This window comes from Bubalus kerabau, chromosome 17, assembly GCF_029407905.1.
Source record: "Bubalus kerabau isolate K-KA32 ecotype Philippines breed swamp buffalo chromosome 17, PCC_UOA_SB_1v2, whole genome shotgun sequence".
NCBI lineage: Eukaryota > Metazoa > Chordata > Mammalia > Artiodactyla > Bovidae > Bubalus > Bubalus kerabau.
In genome coordinates this window covers 70,518,042-70,538,661 of record NC_073640.1, presented here as the reverse complement: position 1 = coordinate 70,538,661, position 20,620 = coordinate 70,518,042, and the positions used below count along the sequence as shown (strand labels likewise).

The 20,620-nt window shown below is 43.2% G+C and overlaps 1 protein-coding gene across 11 annotated transcripts in view; it reads left to right on the top strand.

Annotated features, from left to right (window-relative positions):
- LOC129631238 (zinc finger protein 606) overlaps positions 1-20,315 on the top strand; it is a 37,742-nt gene extending 17,427 nt beyond the window's left edge. For 3 of the 11 annotated variants that reach the window (XM_055552101.1, XM_055552100.1, XM_055552102.1), the window contains one exon: positions 774-4,731. In XM_055552101.1, the coding sequence (XP_055408076.1) occupies positions 774-2,761 (1,988 nt within the window). In that variant the 3' untranslated portion in view covers positions 2,762-4,731. Of the gene's footprint in view, positions 1-773; positions 4,732-4,905; positions 4,956-7,407; positions 9,096-11,108; positions 11,208-11,794; positions 11,834-14,815; positions 14,900-15,744; positions 15,848-18,938; positions 19,106-19,848 lie in introns of those variants that run through there. The other 8 variants (XM_055552110.1, XM_055552109.1, XM_055552103.1 and 5 more) reach the window with 7 other exon arrangements.
- The last annotated feature ends 305 nt before the right edge of the window (positions 20,316-20,620 follow it).

Genomic DNA, 20,620 nt, shown 5'->3' with positions numbered 1-20,620 from the left:
TTCTGCAGTGTTGAAAGAACTTTAGGAGTATCCTTAAACTTTGTGATTTTTGCCCTTTGGGCAGATGGTTTTGTGTTACTGAGTGAACTCTGTGGAATAGGAAATAAGGCTTGATGCCTTGTTTGTGATACTTTCACTTAACACCCCTCCTTTTTTTGGTAGGTGTCAAAATAGGAGAGCAATAGGACATTATAACATAGAAATGAATTGACATGCTTTAATAATTTAAATATTAGTTGCTGAGGGGCTGGTTGTTCATATGTCTTTTGCTTAACCAGTTATTATTTTTTCACCTTAGTAGTATTAAATGTGTCAGGATCCTCCAGACAACACCCCCCCCTCCCCTCCAAGTTCAGTAATTTTCTGGAAGTACACACTGGACTCAGAAGGCATTAAACTCAGGGTAATGGATTGTTACAGTGAAATAATACAGAGCGGCATCAGCAGAGGGTAAGGTGTGTGGCGCTAAGTCCAGAGGAAACCAAGTGCAGGTTTTCAATAGTCACTTATTCTAGTCTTCCTTTACATGGGGAAACGTTCCCAAATGAGTTTTATTCATATTCGTTACACATTTTGTATTCTATTTAACTACTTACACTCACTCTTTACTATTTTCCTCTTTCTTGTTATGATGTTTCTCTGGGTTACCAGTCTATTTGGAAACAAGTTCACAGTTGCCTTTTCAATAACATGGACAATAAATCTTACCTTGTCCACCCTACTCTTAGAATTTGTTTCTCTATACTCTCATGGACTTTTTCTATTTATTTCAGAATGGATGAAAAATCTTGAAAGCAAAGCATTGATCCCAACACAGAGCATACTTGAGGAGGAACAGTCCCATAGCATGAAGTTGGAGAGATACATATGGGATGATCCTTGGTTCTCCAGGTTAGAAGTTTTGGGATGTAAAGACCAATTAGAAATGTATCACGTGAACCAGAGTACAGCTATGAGGCAGATGGTCTTCATGCAAAAGCAGATACTATCTCAAAGAGGCTCTGAGTTCTGTGAACTTGGAGCAGGGTGTAGCCAGAGCTTAAACATTGTTCCATCTCAGAAAGTTTCTCAAGTAGAACATTTCTATAAGCCTGATGTAAATGCTGAAAGTTGGAGATGTAACTCAGCCATAATGTATACTGATAAGATTACCTGTGAAAATAATGAGTATGACAAAGCCTTCTACCAGTCCATGCAGCCTGTTCACCCTGCAAGGGTACAAACTGGAGATAATCTTTTAAAATATACTGATACTGTTAAATCTTTCAACCATATACTGCATTTTGGTGATCATATGGGAATGCATACAGGAGAAAAACTCTATGAATATAAGGAATGCCATCAAATCTTTAACCAGAGCCCATCATTTAATGATCATCCGGGAATTCATATTGGAGGAAACCAGTATGATTACAAAGAATATGAAAACATCTTTTACTTTTCATCCTTTATGGAACATCAAAAAATTGGTACTGTAGAGAAAGCATATAAATACAACGAATGGGAGAAAGTCTTTGGGTATGACTCCTTCCTTACACAACATACAAGCACTTACGCTACAGAGAAGCCTTATGAATATAATGAATGTGGAACATCTTTCATCTGGAGTTCTTACCTTATCCAACATAAGAAAACTCATACTGGAGATAAACCCTATGAATGTGATAAATGTGGAAAGGTTTTTAGGAATCGTTCAGCCCTTACTAAACATGAACGGACTCACACTGGAATAAAACCTTATGAATGTAATAAATGTGGAAAAGCCTTCAGCTGGAATTCTCATCTTATTGTACATAAGAGAATTCATACAGGAGAGAAACCTTATGTATGTAATGAATGTGGGAAGTCTTTCAACTGGAACTCCCATCTTATTGGGCATCAGAGAACTCATACTGGAGAGAAGCCTTTTGAATGTACTGAATGTGGGAAATCTTTCAGCTGGAGCTCCCATCTGATTGCCCATATGAGAATGCATACTGGAGAGAAGCCCTTTAAATGTGATGAATGTGAAAAAGCTTTTAGGGATTACTCAGCTCTTAGTAAACATGAAAGAACTCACTCTGGAGCAAAACCATATAAATGTACTGAATGTGGAAAATCCTTCAGCTGGAGCTCCCACCTTATTGCCCACCAGAGAACTCATACAGGAGAGAAACCCTATAACTGTCAGGAATGTGGCAAAGCATTCAGAGAACGTTCAGCCCTAACTAAACATGAAATAATTCATTCTGGGATTAAGCCCTATGAATGCAATAAATGTGGAAAATCCTGTAGCCAAATGGCTCACCTTGTTAGACATCAAAGAACGCATACTGGAGAAAAGCCCTATGAATGCAATAAATGTGGAAAATCCTTCAGCCAGAGCTGTCACCTTGTTGCTCATCGGAGAATCCACACTGGTGAGAAACCCTACAAATGTAATCAATGTGAAAGATCCTTTAACTGTAGCTCTCATCTTATTGCTCACCGGAGAACTCATACTGGAGAGAAACCATACAGATGTAACGAGTGTGGAAAAGCATTTAATGAGAGTTCTTCCCTTATTGTACATCTGAGAAACCATACTGGAGAAAAACCCTACAAATGTAATCATTGTGAGAAGGCTTTCTGTAAGAATTCTTCTCTTATTATTCATCAGAGAATGCATAGTGGAGAGAAACGCTTTATATGCAACAACTGCGGAAAAGCCTTTACTGGTCACTCAGCCCTCCTCCAACACCAGAGAATTCATAGTGAAGAGAAACTCTGTGAATTGAATTGATGAGGTTTTTATTTTATTGTACACTTGATAACACACTGAAAAAACCCTATAAGTATAATCAAGCGGGGGAATTTTAATAAGAGTTTAGTAAGACTTCTCCCCCTATTAATCAGTAGAAATTATCTTTGTAGAAGAAACCTGTGAATGAAAAGAATAAGTAAAAGCCTTCCACAGTTATGTAGCCCTTGTTTAAAATCAAATAAGTACAATGAAGAGAACTCCAGACTCCCCTCATGGTTCACCAGGAATCCTACTTGAGCAACGTGAACATAGGGAATGAAACGTCTATTAGTGAGATCTCTACTGTTTGTGGCTCAGAGTGCATTGTTATGGAAAAACTTGATCCTAGAAAAGTATTTTCAACTGGAAGTACACTGTTTTGCATCAAGCTGGAGTACTGAATGGAAGCCTTACAATAACATTTGTGCATCGTTACGGAAACACAGACTGTGCTATTGTAAGGGGAGGGTCTGGGCGCCCTTTAAGAATAGAATGTGGAATACTAAACCTGAATTTAAGCAAAGAAGAGTGTTGAATGGGATATTTACTGTTGATCAAGATTAGCCTTAGGAAAGAGTAGTAAATGAGATTACTAATGATGGAAAGGTTATTGTGCAGAAGTATGAGACTGATGTTCTTGGAACAAAAGGTGATACTTCATAACCCAGTGTGTCAGTGTCCATGGTTTACTTATTACTGCAGTTGGACAATTAGTTTGTAATCTGTTTTAGGCAATCACATAAGTTATAATTATGGACACTGAGTCAGAACGCATAACATAAAGGAATAAAAAGGACACAAAACTGTATATACATATCCACTAGAACATCTGAAAAGTGTATTTGCATAAGGACTGGAAATACTCATGGGTAAATTAACCTAATAAGATTTTAAGTTTTACAAACACAGCACTTACTGTGTACTAGACTTTTTTTTAAATGCTTTTCAGATATTAACTTATTCAGTCCCCTTAATTCTATAAGATAGGAACTGTTATTATCTCAATTTTACAAGTGGGGAAACTGAGGCACAGATCATAAGAAACCTACCTAAGGACACACAACTAGTTAGGAGTAGAGAGATTGACTCCAGAGTTCATGTTTATAACCACTGTGTTACGCTGCCTCTGCAGTGATTTTTTTTTTCCCTTAATGTGTTTTTAAAAATTTTCTTCACTGTTTTTATAGTAGATATTTGGTAATAAAAATCAAATTCCTAAATAATGAGAAAGTTATCTGGCTCTTTGCCTGTGGAATTTCTGGTAATATGAGAGCAAAGCTCCCTTTAAAACATGAAGTCTAGATTGGACATTGAGAATCACTGCATTTTCTGGGCTCTGGTTTCCCAAGAATTTCACCACCTCCATCCCTGAAGATTATAGTCGACCAGGGGCTGGAGGACTCGCTGGAGGTTTGGGCAAGTCAGAGGAATGCCCCTTGATGGGTTTAGAATTACCCTTCATGAGGCAGAGGGCAAGAAACACCTCTGTACAGGAAATCCATTTCTCAAGGTCTCCCTGGGATGCAGTGTTTCCTTATCTTCTCTAGATGAAAAGATTGCTTGATAGTAGGGAGGACTCAGAAGGGAAGAGAGATCATCAATCACCTCATAAAGTGAGGAAGTTTCTCTGCTCAGAGTGGAAAGAGGGGGTAAGATGAATAGGAGGACTTGGGTGGTATTTCTTTGGTTCACAAATATTTCCTGTGTTCCCCTAAAGTTGGGCTATAATTTGGGACCAACAGTCCTTCCTGGATAGGTTTCAATGGTATTGGTTAGAAATCCAGGGTACAAAACGTTCATCTAGTTCTCTAGGGGTCCGTGACGCTCCAAGGGGTGAGAAGCAGTCACCTGCTGGTATTGTGGGATGCTGTGTTCACTATCTGATGCCTATAGCTGGTGCTTATATAGGTGGTATCTGATCCTTACCTTAATGTATAGTTAACCCAATAAATGTTGCAGGGGTAAATTAATTGGATTTCTCATGTGATTTGTGCAAAGATCATTGAAGAGTCTAGAGCTATCAGCATTATCTCTGTAAGAGAAAGCAATCTAATGTATCAAGAGTTGTACTGCCAATATATGGGAACTGTATTCTAATACCCAAAGAAATACACTTTGAGTGAACCCAGATTCTCTTGATTTAGTGACTCCAGAGGGTTTTGGAAGTCATATACAATATTCCACATGCATCCTGGTAAGTTCTTCTGTAACTATATTACCAAGCCTAGTATTTTTTAAAAAGTATTTCTCTTTAAAAATTTTATTTATTCATTTGGCTGCGGCAGGTCTTAGTTGCAGCATGCAGGATCTTGTTTAGTTGTGACATGTGAGAGCTAGTTCCCTGACCAGGGATCGAACCCAGGCCTCCTGCATTGGGAGCGTGGAATCTTAGCCACTGGGCCACTGGACCACTTTAGGAAGTCCCCAAAAAATATTTCTAAAAGGGCCTTCTGGACTTCTAAAGGGTGTTCTAAAAGGATCCCAGTCTTGTGTTTCCTCCTAGGAGGATTCCCTATCTCCCTACCACCTATCATACAACCTCATGTGTCCAGGACTCCCAGGTCCCCTCTTACCTCCCTTATTCTCACCAAAACATGGCTCAGTTCATTGCCCTTTTGATACCCCTGCTTCACTCTTCCCCAGCTCTGAAACCTTCTGGGCCCGGTTGGAAGTCTCCATTCATCCATCATCTGCTGAAACATGAGTCTCCTCTTTGCACAGCACCTCTTAAGATCCTTGCAGGGAGTGGCTGCTTTCTCTCCTACTCTTCTTCACTCATTGTTCTCCTTTTTTGTTCTCCCACCCTTAGATTGTTCTCCCTCCCTTTTCTCTAAAACAGTGCTGACTCTTGGAAGATCAGACTGTCATATCACTCCTGCTGCTTTGTTGCAGTCACCTTATGAATGGTTCACTTGTCTGCAAAGATTTCTACTCTTGCAGTATTGCATCTAAAACCATCCCCATCATACTCCCAGTCCCACTATCCGTGTAGACGACCTTCCCATGTCCTGACCTCACAGCTTTTCAACCTCTTTGCTAGTGGTTTTGCCTCCCACCCAGCCTGCAAGACACTGCCACATTGTCATCCCTAAGACCATTCCATTACCAGTGACTAGGACCTGCCCACCATCTGTTTCAAGTATCTTTTCCTATGCTAGTTGGCTATTTAGTACCAAGATTCCAACAATCCCTTGACTGAAGCTTCCTTCTGGGTTGCTCCCAGGAGACGACTTTGCTTCCTGTTTCCTGAGTGAATAGCAGCCACCAGCAGAGGCCTTCCACTGTAGGTCTCCACCTGCTCTACCCACGTTCGGTAACATCCGTGCCTTCCCACTGGTGCCTTGATACAAACTGACTGTGTTGGCGTCAGAGCCTGTTCCGTGTCCACTGCCTCAGGACGTTGTTCCTGCAAGTTTCCCTGATCTCTGTATCACCAGGCTTTCTATATATACTGAGTTATCTCCATTGATGTGCAAACATACGTTAAAAAAAGAAAATCCTCTAGCTCCTGTATCATTCTCTGCTTTGTTACAGAAAGCAGAATTTCTCAAAGGTGGTCTCTTTTTGCTGTCTTCATTTCCCTTCCATTCTTTCTTCTGCTCAGCCATTCACTTGCGTCTGTCTCTTTGTGAACACACGGACTGTTGCCCACCAGTCTCCTCTGTCCATGGAATTTCCCAGGCAAGAATACTGGAGTGGGTTGTCATTTCCTCCTCTAGGGGATCTTCCCGACCCAGGGATTGAACTGACGTTTCCTGTGTCTCCTGCATTGGCAGGCAGATTTTTTACCGCTGAGGCCCTGGGGAAGCCATTCTTTCTTGAACCCACTCCAAAACCTACCTGGCTGCCACATGTCCTCCACATTGCTGAATCCAGTGGTCAGTTCTGCTTTCTTCCTTGGCTTTAGCAGCAGCATCTCAGATTCTCAGGTGATGGTCCTCTCCTCCCTGAAGTACGCTCACCTGGCCTTTGGGGCTCGACCCCTGCCCCTCTGGCCTGCACTTCAGGTCCCCTTTGCTGTTTCCTCCCCACTTCCGTCTGCTCACACTACCTTGACCTCATCCAGTCTTGAGGCTCTATAAACACCACAGATATGCTGTTGAATCTCCCTTTACGTCTACAGTTTGGTGAGTTTTGAAAAAAAAATGTCCATGTGCTTGTAACCACCACTACAGTAAAACTAGAGTCTTTTCCCTTCTCCAAAAAGTCCCCATGTCTCTTCACAGTTAATCCCCACCACAGCCTAAGACCTGGGCAGCCACATGTCTGTTTTGTGAATATACATTAGAACTGTCTTTCCGAGTTTTATAAAGGTAGACTTGTACAGTGTTCTGTTTGTATGCTGCCTTCTGTATCCAGATGCTTTTGCCCAGCATGATTTTGACGGCTCCTGCACGTTGCAGTGTGTGTCAGTAGCTTGCTTTCCGTTAGGTGGGTGACCGCAGTGGTCATTCTGCCCACCTGTAGATGGACATTACCTTGAGCCCAGCTCTGGGCCAGTGTAAATACAGCTGCTCTGGATGTTCTCTTTCAGTGTTGTTTGTGTGTGCAGGTTTTCATTTATCTTGGGTAAAAACCTAGCAGTGGAATAGCTGAGTTGTATGGTAAGTATATGTTTAACTTCATAAGCTACTTCTATGGGCCTTTTCATCTGATGTCTTTATTCTGTTTTACATTCTGGGAAATTTATCTCTTCTTTTTTTTAAGATTTCATCTATGTATTTAAATTTTTTCTCTTTTTAAGACTCCTATTATTAATACTTAGATGTTAGCATGTTTGTGTCTGTTGTCAATATGTCTTACCTTTGCTTTCATGTTCTCTAATTCCTTTTTCTTTCCTCTGGACATTTCCTGTTTGCTATGCTAGTTTGCTAATTTGTTTCTCAGCTGTCTATTTGCTACTTAATTCTTCTAATGTATCTTCATTTCAACAACTGTTTTACATATCTAATATTTCTTCTTGGTTATCTTTTATATGTTATTAGTCTCATTCCCTATTGTTAATGTCATGCCTTATCTCTCTAAATGTATGTTACTACTTTAAAATTTTGGTCCATCTGTTCTAATATATGTGCCTCTGATAGAATCTGTAATCCAGTGTGCTGTTTTCTTTTGGAAATAAGTATGCTTAGAAAATTCCTTATTTCCTTGGCCAGTGAGCACATTTATTTCTCTTGTTTTCATCAGCTACTTGTTTTTATGCATACATGGGACGGGATCAGATCCTGGTCCCTATGAACCCCAGTGAGTTCAGGCTTGGGAGGATGGATCCTGGGATGGGGAGGTGAAGGCACCAGAAAGCTAGTCAGTGACTTCTTACCTCCCAAGGTAACTGAAGTGTGATCCGCAAGCCCAGGGCTTCGTAGAGTCAGGGTGGAAAAACACGTGCCTGGTGTCATGGAGTCTCTGCCTCTTTCTCAGCTACTCCCAAGCACGAGTTACTGCCCAACCTTGACTCCACCCCTCAGCGACCTGGACCAGGGGCTGTTCATGGCCGTGTTGATGTTGGACCATCCAGCACGCTTTCCTCACTTCCCACTTCACCGCCCTGTCTTCACTTGCTGCATTGCATGCGTCTCTACTTGACATCACCGCGTACATTTTCTCCTTTCTTACTGCGCACTCTGTCTCCTGATGCCACACACCAGGCTCTGTGCTCCGTGGGGACCTCATTAGTCCCGGTCTGCCATGTCTGAGGTGCCCAGCATGGCACTCTGGGTCTGGAAGTGCTTGGGACACCAGCAGGTTGTCAGTTGTGCTTCTCGACCTCCTCATCTGGATCTCCTGACTGTGGAGATGTGGGGGGACTGAAGGGGTGCGACACAGGGAGAAGGGCGCTAAGGTCTCAGCAGATGGTCACGAAGCCCTGTATGTGGGAGAAGGCCTGGTCAGAAGGCTCAGCCATATGATGGGGTCCAGGGTGGATGGATACCAAGGAGGCAGTTACAGGAATTGGTCAGAATTACCAATATCCTTTTAAATGTGCTGGAACTGAATGACACTTTTAAGACAATGACCATTATCAAAATGTGTAATTTCTTAATATGAAGAATAAGTGTTTAAATTCTTTAAAAAAAAAAAAGCAATTAACTCAGAAGCAATAAGGCAGCCTTGCCTTGTGGACAGAGGAGAGAAGGGCCTGGGAATGTGTGCAGTGCTGGGCGCTCCCAGCAACACAGTCTTCAGTCAGGAGAGCCAGGGCTCATGCCAGCCTCCCCCGCAGAACCTGTTCTTTCTGCCCGGACAGTGAGTGCCGTCCCTTATGACATCACAAAGACGAAACCCCTCTGCAGGTGGAGCGAGCATGGCAGTTACGGGCAGCGCCCTGCTCAAGGTGGGTCCTCACAGTGGGAGGAACTGGTGAAGGGTCTGGAGAAGTACTAGTGCCCCAAAGAAAGAGGGTCCCAGTGGAGAAACGGGGGCCCCGATGAGATTTTCCAGCTAGAAGCCACTAAGTTTGGTCTTGTTCCCCAAACTTCTTATCCTGGCAGTTACCTGGGGGCATCTTAAAATTACAGGCCCCTCCCCCCGGCCCCAGAAATAATGTATTTTCAACCAGGCTCTGGAGGTTCTTGTCCTGGGAGCAGACATTCAGTGGGGCATGACACGGTTTGTAACTCAAAAGGGAGGAAGCCAGCTTGGCTTGAGGTCACTTTGGGTCCACTTTGGGCAGGACCCACGCAAAGTGCTGGGGACTCGTAACGTGGCCCCATATGGCGACGACAGCATAGAGGAGGGTGGTGGCCTAGGCTTCATCTGGCCTAGAGGGGCCACTCAAAGGGCTCTGGGATACAGCTGGTGCGAAACCTGGAGATACGGGGTGACGGTGTAGAAATTTACCTCCAGGCTCCTAGAAAACACACAGTTAATTCTGTCCAAGCTTTTGTGTTCCGGGAAACCTGGACTAGGAGCCAGGTGTTCACAGACCTAGGGGGAAGGACTGGGCAAGGCAGCAGTGAGCACAGGGAGATCGATACCCTAGGCCAGTCCCCAGGGATCTTGACAGTCCTAAGTCCAGTCTAAACAGTGCCCACAGGCAGGCAACAGGAAGCTCAAAAGAGATGGGTTTCATTGGAGGCAGTTGTGAGACTGGGATTTAGAGAGCATGGGAGCTGCATCCTTACCAGGCTCATCCCGGGGGCACAGCAGAATGGGGGGAAGCCAGGTTGGGTGTTGAAAGAACAGAACAAGACCCTCTTGGTAGTTCACAGCAGGAGGAGGTCTTGGGGGGCGGGGTCCCAGCCTTGTCATCCCCCAGGCATTTAGGAGGGGCAGCTGCCCTCTGGGCTGCAGGCACACGTGGAGTCGGCCCCTGGCCCTGGGGCTGTGTAAGCGTCACGAGGTGTCCTGTCTGTCCTTACTATCATTGGTGGGAGGGATGAAAGCCTACTTCGTGTATCATGTGAACTACCGGATGGGCAGAGGACAAGTCCAGGGGACAGCCATCTACACCATCTCATTGTTCAATCCCCTTTCTACATGCTGAGATGATTCAATTAATCTCTCCCTTAAACTTTTGGAGACAGCCACTTGGGTCTAGGCATCTGGATGGTACCCCAGAGGTTGGAGGCATACCAAATTGCTTTTTTTCAAAGATGACACGCTCACATTTTACATCCAGAACTAACGCTCAGGGCCAACCCAGGTTTGAGCTTTGTGGGGATTATTGAGCCCCCGCTGTTACCCTGTGAGGTGGGTCTTCTTTCCTCCTCCTGTTTTACTGATGAGGAAGCTGAAGCTCAGAGGGGTTAGGTAACTTGATGAAACTCAAACCTCTAGGAAGCTGGGGTAAGCATTAGAATGGGCTTACAGAGCCCTGCTGTCTCCGTTTGCTTCTGGTGAGGTGTTGCGTTGAATTATAATTGATTCCCTTCTGTCTCCTCAAGAGTCAGGACGCTCTGAGGGTCTTACTCCCAGCACACCCTCTCATTCTGTTAGTCTCCCCATTGGCTGACTTCGTTCCGTCAAAGAATTCCATGTGGCAGCATGAGCTGACCTCACACTGGTGGCTCCCAGTCAGAACTGAGACATGCTGTAGGGAGAAGAGCTCCTTGGTTTCTCAGAGAAAGACAGGGCAGGTGGTGGACAACAGCTAAATACTTCCTTACACCCACACGATAACAAACTAGCAGTTTTGGAATGATGGACCAGGTTCAAAGTTCTTTTGCTGTTTTATTTTTGTTTTTAATGGAGTGCCCACTTCATCTGTGTGTGCCTTATGCAGGTGAGTTCCAACCACTCGGACAAACCGCAGGCTGGATGGGTTGCCTCAACCACCGCTTTCACTCATTTCAGGGGAAGTAAAAAGGGGTAATTACACCTCACTGCTGTAGGTTTTCTTTTCCAGATTATTTTCCCTTAGAAAGACACCCAAATGTCACCAAACAACCCATACAGCTCGATAAGCGATTTCATTTGGCCCATGGAGCCATCCCAAGACCCAGAGGTGAGTCATTGTTACTACTCGGTCGGTGAAATGGGAACTGCACTCTGTGGTCCTCCAAGCTGCTATTCAGTGTGTCTTTTCTTCTGTATTGTTAGTAGCGTGATCCATAAAATAATAAGATTAGATAGACGTCGGTTGGAGACTGGATCCTGTGCTGTTCCCTCTGTAAGCCGGGTGGTGGCAGGGCTGTCACTGTTGGGCCCTCCCAGCACCACCTCTCTGAGCCGATGATAGCACCACATCCTTCAGCTCCGCACCAAGTTTTTCCAGGTCCTCTGCTTGAGAGGAGGGTTCCCAGCTTGCACGACTGCAGAAGCAGACCAGGACCCAAATGCACTGTGTTGCTAACAGTCCATATGCATCAGAGGAAACACTGGCTGCGAGCAGAGCACCATGCTTTTGCAGACTAAGCCCCATGAATCTAGTCGGCATTGGAGTAAACTTGCTAAGAACATTTACCATCTCAGCGATTAATATTTGGAAACTACATGTCATGCCCTTTCATCTAATACCAAGTTATATTGTAATTTTCCTAAATGTATCCTAAACCTCTCTCTCCTCTCTGATCCCCTTCAATGGCCATCTAGCTCTGCGTACCACACCCATGCAGCCCCCAGCGAGCACTGGTAAGTCGGGATCTGGGAGTGCATGTGGGATCCATAAATATCTGCAGAGCTCTTGTGTCATATGGCTCCTCCAGGAGGGCGTCCCATGACGCTCATAACTAACCTGTACAGCTCCCCCCCGCCCTGTGCAAATTAGAAAAAGGCACGTCTTGCCCCCCCATGGCTGGGTTAGTAACCATGTTGCTAGGGACAGATTAGAAAATAGCACAGATGTCAAAGTGTCAGGAAATACAGAAAAAAAAATCACAATTAATACATCTGTCCATCCCAAAGACATTCTTTATTACTCTTCCTAAAGCTCAGCTATGGGCTTCCTAGGTGGCTCTGTAAAGAACCTGCCAATGCAGGAGACATAAGAGATGCACGTTTGATCCCTGGGTTGGGGAGATCCCCTGGAGGGGGGCATGGCAACCCACTCCAGTATTCTTGGCTAGAGAATCCCATGGACAGAGGAACCTGGCTGGTCGCAGTCCATGGGGTCGTAAAGAGTTGGACACGACTGAGCAACTGAGTGCGCACACACATGTACAAATCTCAGCTATAGTATTTCATTTCCCCATTCACTTCACCACCACCAAAGTCCAGAAAAGGAAGCTGGATCAAAGTGTTAGAAGGCCCACATTCTAGTCTTGACACTAACTATCAGCACTACCCTCTTGTGAGGTGGCCCTAGAGGTTTGCTGAGACCTCTGCCATCCCTGAGCTTTCAGTCCCAGGTGTAATTTCTGATAGAGACAGAAGACAAAATTGTTTGTCTAGTTGGATCACTGGAAGACTCCAATTTTCTCTTGTAACTCTCAGCTCTCAGTTACATGGAAAGATGCCTACCTCATAAAAAGGAAAATACACCTTGAAAATACACTCTTAATTCCAGTTTTCAGCTATCATGTTGAAAATGGGAAAAGCATCTCATAATAAACTGTACCGGCAAAGGAGTAGGGAATTTAATGTCCTGTCTTGTGTGTAAGCCGGGAATAAGTGCAGTTTCTACAGAGGGCAATTGGGGAGTTCTTATAAGAAGAATGCATTCACTTTTTGACCCACAGTTTTGAAATACACCCAGGATTTGTTTTAATCAGGTATGATAAGACCCACAGACTCAGAAATGATCATCGTGAAGGAGGAAGGTTATATACACAGAATCCTAGAAACAGCAGGCAGGGCGCACCATGCCAAGCCATGTGGGGAAGGACCAGCCTTGTTAGGAGGCAGGGGGTGGAAAGGGCGGAAAGAGGAGAGCACGACCCAGAGCTTCTGTTGAGCATCTGGGGGAAGGCGTGCGTGAGGCAGGGTAGGCACATGGAGTAGGTGTAGTGTTGCGTTTGTTGTCGTTCAGTCGCCCAGTCGTGTCTGACTTTGCGACCCCATGCACTGCAGCACGCCAGGCCTCCCTGTCCTTCGCTGTCTCCCAGAGTTTGCTCAAACTCATGTCCATCAAGTCAGTGATACCACCCAACCATCTCATCCTCTGTCACCCCCTTCTCCTCCCACCTTCAATCTTTCCCAGCATCAGGGTCTTTTCCTGATGAGAGTCAGCTCTTCTCATCAGGTGGCCAGAGTATTGGAACTTCAGCTTCAGCATCAGTCCTTCCAATGAATATTCAGGATTGATTTCCTTTAGGATGGACTAGTGTTGAATAGTTTGAATAATTTTGGTGGGCTCTGGGCTACAGGAGTGGCTATTAAAAAAATAATGTACCCAGCCATTCTGTTTCTAGGGAATTTTATTTATGCTGGTCCATTTTCCTAGTCCACTTACCCTCCCCCTTTGCTTGGTGACTTTCTCCTCTGTTTTTCTCGTTCCACAAACACCCCCACCATATCGACCCCAGCCTTGCTCTTAGAGGATGACCTTGTTCCCACCATCACTTACAAAACAAGCACTTGAGCGAGCGTCTGCATCGCCCTAACTAGCAGTTGAATAACACTTTCTCGTCTTTCCTCCGGGCCAGGTCAAGGCTGACCCTTCACCTGTGCACCAACTTCCATCCCCTCAGGCCAACTCGGGACACTGGTCGGTTCTTTCTCCCTTTCCAATAGCACCACAATTTAAAGTGTCGTCCCTGTGCTCATGAGATCATGATGTCAATTTTCCTGTATTAAAAAGCAAAACCTGTCTCCCAATCCCTCAGCCCCTTCTGGGAGATGCCTTCATTTCTATTCCCGCCATGACAGCAAAACTCTTCAGAAAATTTTCAAAACTTTTGGTCTCTATAATCCCATTCCTTCTGTTCTCTCATGAACCTCTGTCAGTCATGCACATGGGTAATATCACTTTTGACTAGGTCTCCAATGACCGTCCCATTGCCAAGTCCAGTGACCAGTTTTCAGTAGTCACGGTTTTGAAACCATCTGTAACTCATATCCCCCACATCAGTATTTCATTATGAAAACCTGAAAATGTACAGAAAAATCGAGAGAATCATTAAATGAACATCTACGATTCATTGGAAGGACTGATGCTGAAGCTGAACCTCCAATACTTTGGCCACCTGATGCAAAGAACTTACTCATTTAAAAAGACCCTGATGCTGGGAAAGATTGAACATGGGAGGAGACGGGGACAACAGAGCATGAGATGGTTGGATGGCATCACCGACTCAATGGGCATGAGTTTGAGTAAGCTCCAGGGGTTGGTGATGGACAGGGAATCTTGGCGTGCTGCAGTCCATGAGGTTGCAAAGAGTTGGACACAACTGCGCACGTGAACTGAAAGCTTAAGCATTTAATCTGTGAGCATTTTCATAGTCCAGGTTCTTTTCTTCATGTCAAGCTGACTTCACATTGAGGTGCCAGTCTCAAAGAGTTTCTCAGCTCAGTTGTTGAGCCAGAGAAGGGAAAGAAAGTGAGGGAGTGCTCCGTGTGAGACAGGGAGGAGGCACCTCAGGTTGTCAGATTTTACAAGTGGTTGAGTAATGTACTTAGTTGCACCTTTGTTCAGTTTGTACCCGTAGTAGCTCTGTTTGTTTATTTTCATTTCAGATGATGAGAAGAGTGAGCCTGCGAGGACCACCCTTGGTTTTATAGGATATTCAATGGGCCTAAACACCAATCCCTGGAATGCAGGTTTGTGGGATTAGATCTCGAATTGCCCTGTAATAGCCTGTTTTATTTAAAAACAGCACTGGACAACCTAAGACCATCCAGCAACACTTGAGTTGTAAAACTAAGGCCACTCTCCTTTCAGCTATATCAGTGGCAGTCTCTGCTATACATCAGGGACCAGACTCATAAGAAATGGCTTTGGCCAAAGACAGGAGACAGATGAAAAAAAGGAGTCAGGGTTTAGGTGGGAATTCAAATTATACTTGTTCACACAGGCTGTGCAATCTAGCTTGCATGGTTTTCTTGTAAATTAAGAATTTTTATTTTTCATGTTATTTCTGATTTTCTCTCCTATTCCCCTAAAACAATATGATTAACAAATATATTAACTGATACATGTATATGTGTAAGTCGCTTCAGTCGTGTCTAATTCTATGCGACCCTGTGGACTGTAGCCTGCCAGGCTTCTCTGTCCATGGGATTCTCCAGGCAAGAATATTGGAGTGGGTTGTCATGCCCTCCTCCAGGGTATCTTCCCGATCCCAGGATTGAAGTCGAGTTTCTTTATGTCTCCTGCAGTGCCAGGTGGGCGCTTCACCACTAGCACCACCTACGAAAGTCGCTCAGTCGTGTCTGACTCTTTGCGACCCCATGGACTATGCAGCCCATGGAATTCTCCAGGCCAGAATACTGGAGCGGGTAGCCTTTCCCTTCTCCAGGGGATCTTCCCAACCCAGGAATTGAACCAGGGTCTTCTGTATTGCAGGTGGATTTTTTACCAACTGAGTTATCAGGGAAGCCCTAATAACTGAGAGTCACAGCTAAAAATGAGATTTTATGAAAACTTCTTTTCTTTCTATTTTTAGCATGGATTCCTCATAGACCTGCTCTTGTTAAAGTAATTACAATTGCGTGTATAGCTCTCACTATTGCCCTGATATTTGGGACCACTATTTCCTACGTGATATAGTAAGTCTATGCTAAATAATGTTTACCATCCTTTAGTAAGACATACAGGTAACTAGATTATTTCATGGTAGTAATGTTAATAATGGTGATGATGTTAATAATTCTTATAATCACTGAATAATTATAGTCATTATAAATTTTCAGTGTTTTTCAGAATATGGCCTATATTCATGGTGGATCATGACATAAATGAAAAATATAGAAAGAAACATGGCGAAAAATTAAAAAAATAAAAATTACAAATAAATAACAAAAAAGAAACAGGACAGAATGAATACAATTTAGTAGAATAGAAATGCTGATTTTCAACTTTTCAGACTGAAGATTGTGAAGTAAAACTTATCTCTCACTGTGGTTCATGATAAATGTTCTGAGATGCTGGCATCCTCTCATAATGTGATTTTCTAGAGTGAACTTGATGCTTTGGAAAAAAATCTTAATAGCGCAAAGCAGAAAAGTGACCATTGTCTCTTTCACTAGAAACTTATCATCAATGTGGTTGGGGAGATAGTAGCATTTAGGGAAGACACTTCATCTTGTCCACACAAATGAAGCTTGTGGCGAAGCTCAGTTTACGCGATCATCGTGAAATTAGTGTCAGACTAAAGAAGCCACTCTGTGACATCATGTGACTGTGATCAGGAGCACGTTGGTTCCATTTCTAGGATTTAGTTCCAGGATTCCATTATATCCTATCAGAAACATCTTGAGGAAGTACTACACTCTGCATTAGGATTAAATGTGCACATGGGAAAGACATTGCCACGTATGGAATATCTTTTACGGTAACCACATTAGGACGGCCTTGGAGTCAGATGAAGGTACAAGTAAAGCTGAGAGTGACGTAACCACATTAGGACGGCCTTGAAGTCAGATGAAGGTAGAATTAAAATGAGAGTGAGGGTAACCACATTAGGACGGCCTTGGAGTCAGATGAAGGTACAAGTAAAGGTGAGAGTGAAGGTAACCACATTAGGACGGCCTTGGAGTCAGATGAAGGTAGAATTAAAGTGAGAGTGAGGAGATTTGCTAATGAGTGAGTGTCGCCAGCATGTCTGGTTCTGGAGTTTCTAACCTGCCGATCTCCTTTGACTCAATTTATGGAACTTCAATTTCAGTTTATTTCATTAGTATAGACAAAGATGTTAACACATACCAAGATTCCTAAAATAACTCACACATTTCATCCTGAACTGTTAGCGGCCAATTAAGCTACTGAACTAATGTCAGCATTTACAGCTTTTTAGTTTGTGTTACCCATAGTGACATTTTAAAACCTGAGGCAAAAGGAAAAATATGTGCCCCAGAGTGCATGTTTGTATGCAATTTTTAGCCATTAATTTTTTCCAGAAGTATATTTTGGATATATATTGATGAGGGACTTCCCTGGTGGTTCAGTGGTTAAGACTCTGTGCTCCCAATGCAGAGGACCCGAGTCTGATCCCTGGTCAGGGAACTAGATTCCACAAGCCACAACTAAACATCCTACGTGCCACAGTGAAGACCCAGTGCAGCCAAGTAAAATAAATAAATAAATAGATACAAAAAGTGAAAATATATTAGTCAGTTTTATTTCATTTAAACCAGGAAAGTAAAATTATAATAAATTTTGTTTCTGGTATAAATTATTTAAACTTAAAATAATGCCGTGAGTTTTGATATAGGGCTTTTCAATTTTTAAAATATATTCTCCACTACTTTGTTTTAGAAAAGAAGAACCAGAAAATAATACATAAAAGCATCTATATACATTTTCCCTTTTGACTCAGGCTCTCATGCAGTTCATCACAGTGCTGATGGAGCCTGTTTTTAAAATTTTGATATTTGGTTTATTATGGATTTTTCCAGTTTTTTCCCTTTTTTTAATCTATATTGCATTGCTTGTGGGATCTTAGTTCCCCAACCAGGCATTGAACCTGGGCCCTTGGCGGTGGAAACACCGAGTCCCAATCGCTGGACGGCCAGGGAATTCACTCATTACAGTTTTTAAATATATTAAGTCAAAATATTTATCATCATCACTGAGTTTTTTGGCACCCCCTTATATTTTGCCCATGAAGTGAGCACCTCGTTCTCCTCACCCAAATCCTGTTCCTGTCCCAGTTTCCTGATTATCTGCAGCAGTGCTTACAGTCAGATCAGTTCTTCTGCTGCACAGCATGATTCTGGAACGTTACCCCTACACCCCTTCCTCCATCTCAGCTCCTTAGAACACAGTTAAGCTAACCCTAAAATGATTTATTATTACATGTAGTGTTAGTTGCTCAGTTGTGTCCAACTTTGCAACCCCATGGACTGTAGCCTGCAGGGCTCCTCTGTCCATGGAATTCTCCAGGCAAGAATACTGGAGTGTGTAGCCGTTCCCTTCTCTAGGGGATCTTCCTGACCTAGGGATCTAACCCAGGTCTCCTACATTACAGGCAGATTCTTTGCCATCTGAGCCACCCCAGAAGCCCATGAGTCAAACATAATTAAGAAGGTACATATGTTACAAAAAATTAAACACTGTATTATCCATTTCCACTTCACACAGAAATATCTGTTCAATGATCCACTTCCAAGTTGGATCTAGGTGAGGTGAACAAGGCACTCACTTCAGGTGCAAAATTTAAGGCAGTGCCAAAAACTTGGTAGTCACGATAAATAATAATATAGTATTTTTTTAATCTAAATTAATGCATTCATAACCCCATGATGAACATTTTAAATACAGGATCAGTAACAGTGCCAGGCCAAAAAATATTGGAGATTGAGCAAAAGGAAAAAACAACATACCTATGCTATCTTTATTTAAAATGTTGACATTTTGTTCAAAGCCTATTTCTGCCTCCCTCCCCGTGTACTAGTACCACCACATACTAGTGACTGCTTTTCAGTCAGAAAATCACAGGACTAAGGATAAGACCTGATGATTTAATGTGAAAATTATGCTTTTCAAATTTATCTATTTTGGGAATTCTTGTGGTGGTCCAGTGGTTAAGACTCTGCGCTCCTGTTGCACGGGGCACAGTTTGATCCCTGGTCGGGGAGCTAAGATTCTGCAAGCCCCAGGGCACAGCCTTCCCCCAAAATTATGTATTTTGTTCTCCAGTCGACTGGTAGAGGCTGAGGAAAAACAACAACTTGCATCACTTTATAAAAATATCAAGATCCCATCGTTAGGAGATGAAGAGGAATTCTTTGAGGATGAGGGCCAGGATGAGTCCACGTACCTCCTTCCGGAGAATGAGCGGGAACTGGAAACTTTCATTCATTCAGGTAGGGGGTCAACCAGTTTACCTTGTCAGATCGAGTTGCAGGAAAGCTGAGCTGACAATGATGGTTTGGTTTTCTCAAAAGCGAAGCTACGTGGGAGGTAAGAAAGATGAGTATTTCCAGCCACACCTGCAAGAGCGAACCGTTCTCAGTTACACAGAGCGGCAAACAGCTGTGTGGTTGCTTGGTTCCTTTTGCAAGGCAATTCCAAGGATTGAAAAGAGAGTTCAGGAAACAAAACCTTTCCTGGACTAAGTATTTTCCTTACCCATACTTATTAATGTTGCATTATTCTTGAGTTCTGAACGCAGACAGTCAGATGCCTTCCTACACCGTCTGCCTCAGCCTGATATGGAAATAGGATCCAAGCCCACAAAACAGGTTACTACCCCCGGGTCAGAGACCCTTGCTGAGAGTTGCCCACCACCCCTGCCAGTTCTTGTGAGGAGATAACAGCATATATGCTCATGCGGGCGGGCGTGCTAAGTTGCCTAAGTTTTAAAAACAAGTATAGTTGATTTACAATATTATACATTTTTAAAACTGGGAATTTACAAAGCTTGAGTACAGAAAGTGGGGAAATAATTTCAAAGTGCAGTTTTCCTTATCAGGCAAATAACATTCAGTATAACCTAAAAATTCCATTGTTCCTTCCTTTATTTTTCCATATCTTTCTTCACTTCTTTTGTCTCCATTTATAATTCCTCATTTATTAGTATCTCAGCAACATGATGTCTACATTTTAGTTATTAGATCGAAAAGGAGAAAACATTTTGAAAAGCAGAGATTGAATGCAGCACAAAACTTAATAAAGGAAGTGAAAGTAAAGGATCCTGTACATACTGCAAAAGCAGGGAGTCCGTGAAAGCAAGTGACGGAGATGCAGGACATGCTCGCCAGTGCAGAGGAACACCTGCGGGAGGACAGATGGCTGAGAACGTGGGCCTGACTTCCTTCTGGAGAGCCTTGTACAGAAGCACCCTGAACGATGACAACTAGACATGAAAGCAGAAAATAAATTCACATGATGTAGCAATTCTTGCTTCCTAGCTCTCATAGTTTTATGAATAAATATAACTTAATTGGAAGAGAAATCTGACTTTTAAGTGTGAAAGAGAAATTGTCAGAATTTTCTTTTCTCACTCCTAACCAGTAATTTCTTGGGGCAAGCCTCCCAGACCATGCCAGGGAACCACTTTCATGAAATAAAGCTTCCCCAGTGACATTATCTGTCAATTCCAGTAACTTGCTTCCATTTTACTATGAGGAGAGTAAGAACGTCAAAATGAATATGACACTAGATTAAGATACAATAACCTTTGTTTTTAAGGGTCTTGGACCTGGTGAGGGAAACGAGCCTGTAGGCAAAGAGCTGAAAACATTGTCAGATGTATTGTAAGCTAGGAGTCACCGAGAGCCGTGGGAAGCATGAAAAGAGGCAAGATTTAATCTGAACAGGGCTGTTGATTTGGGAAACAGTCTGATGGTTCCTCCAGAAGTTAAATATAGAGCCACTCC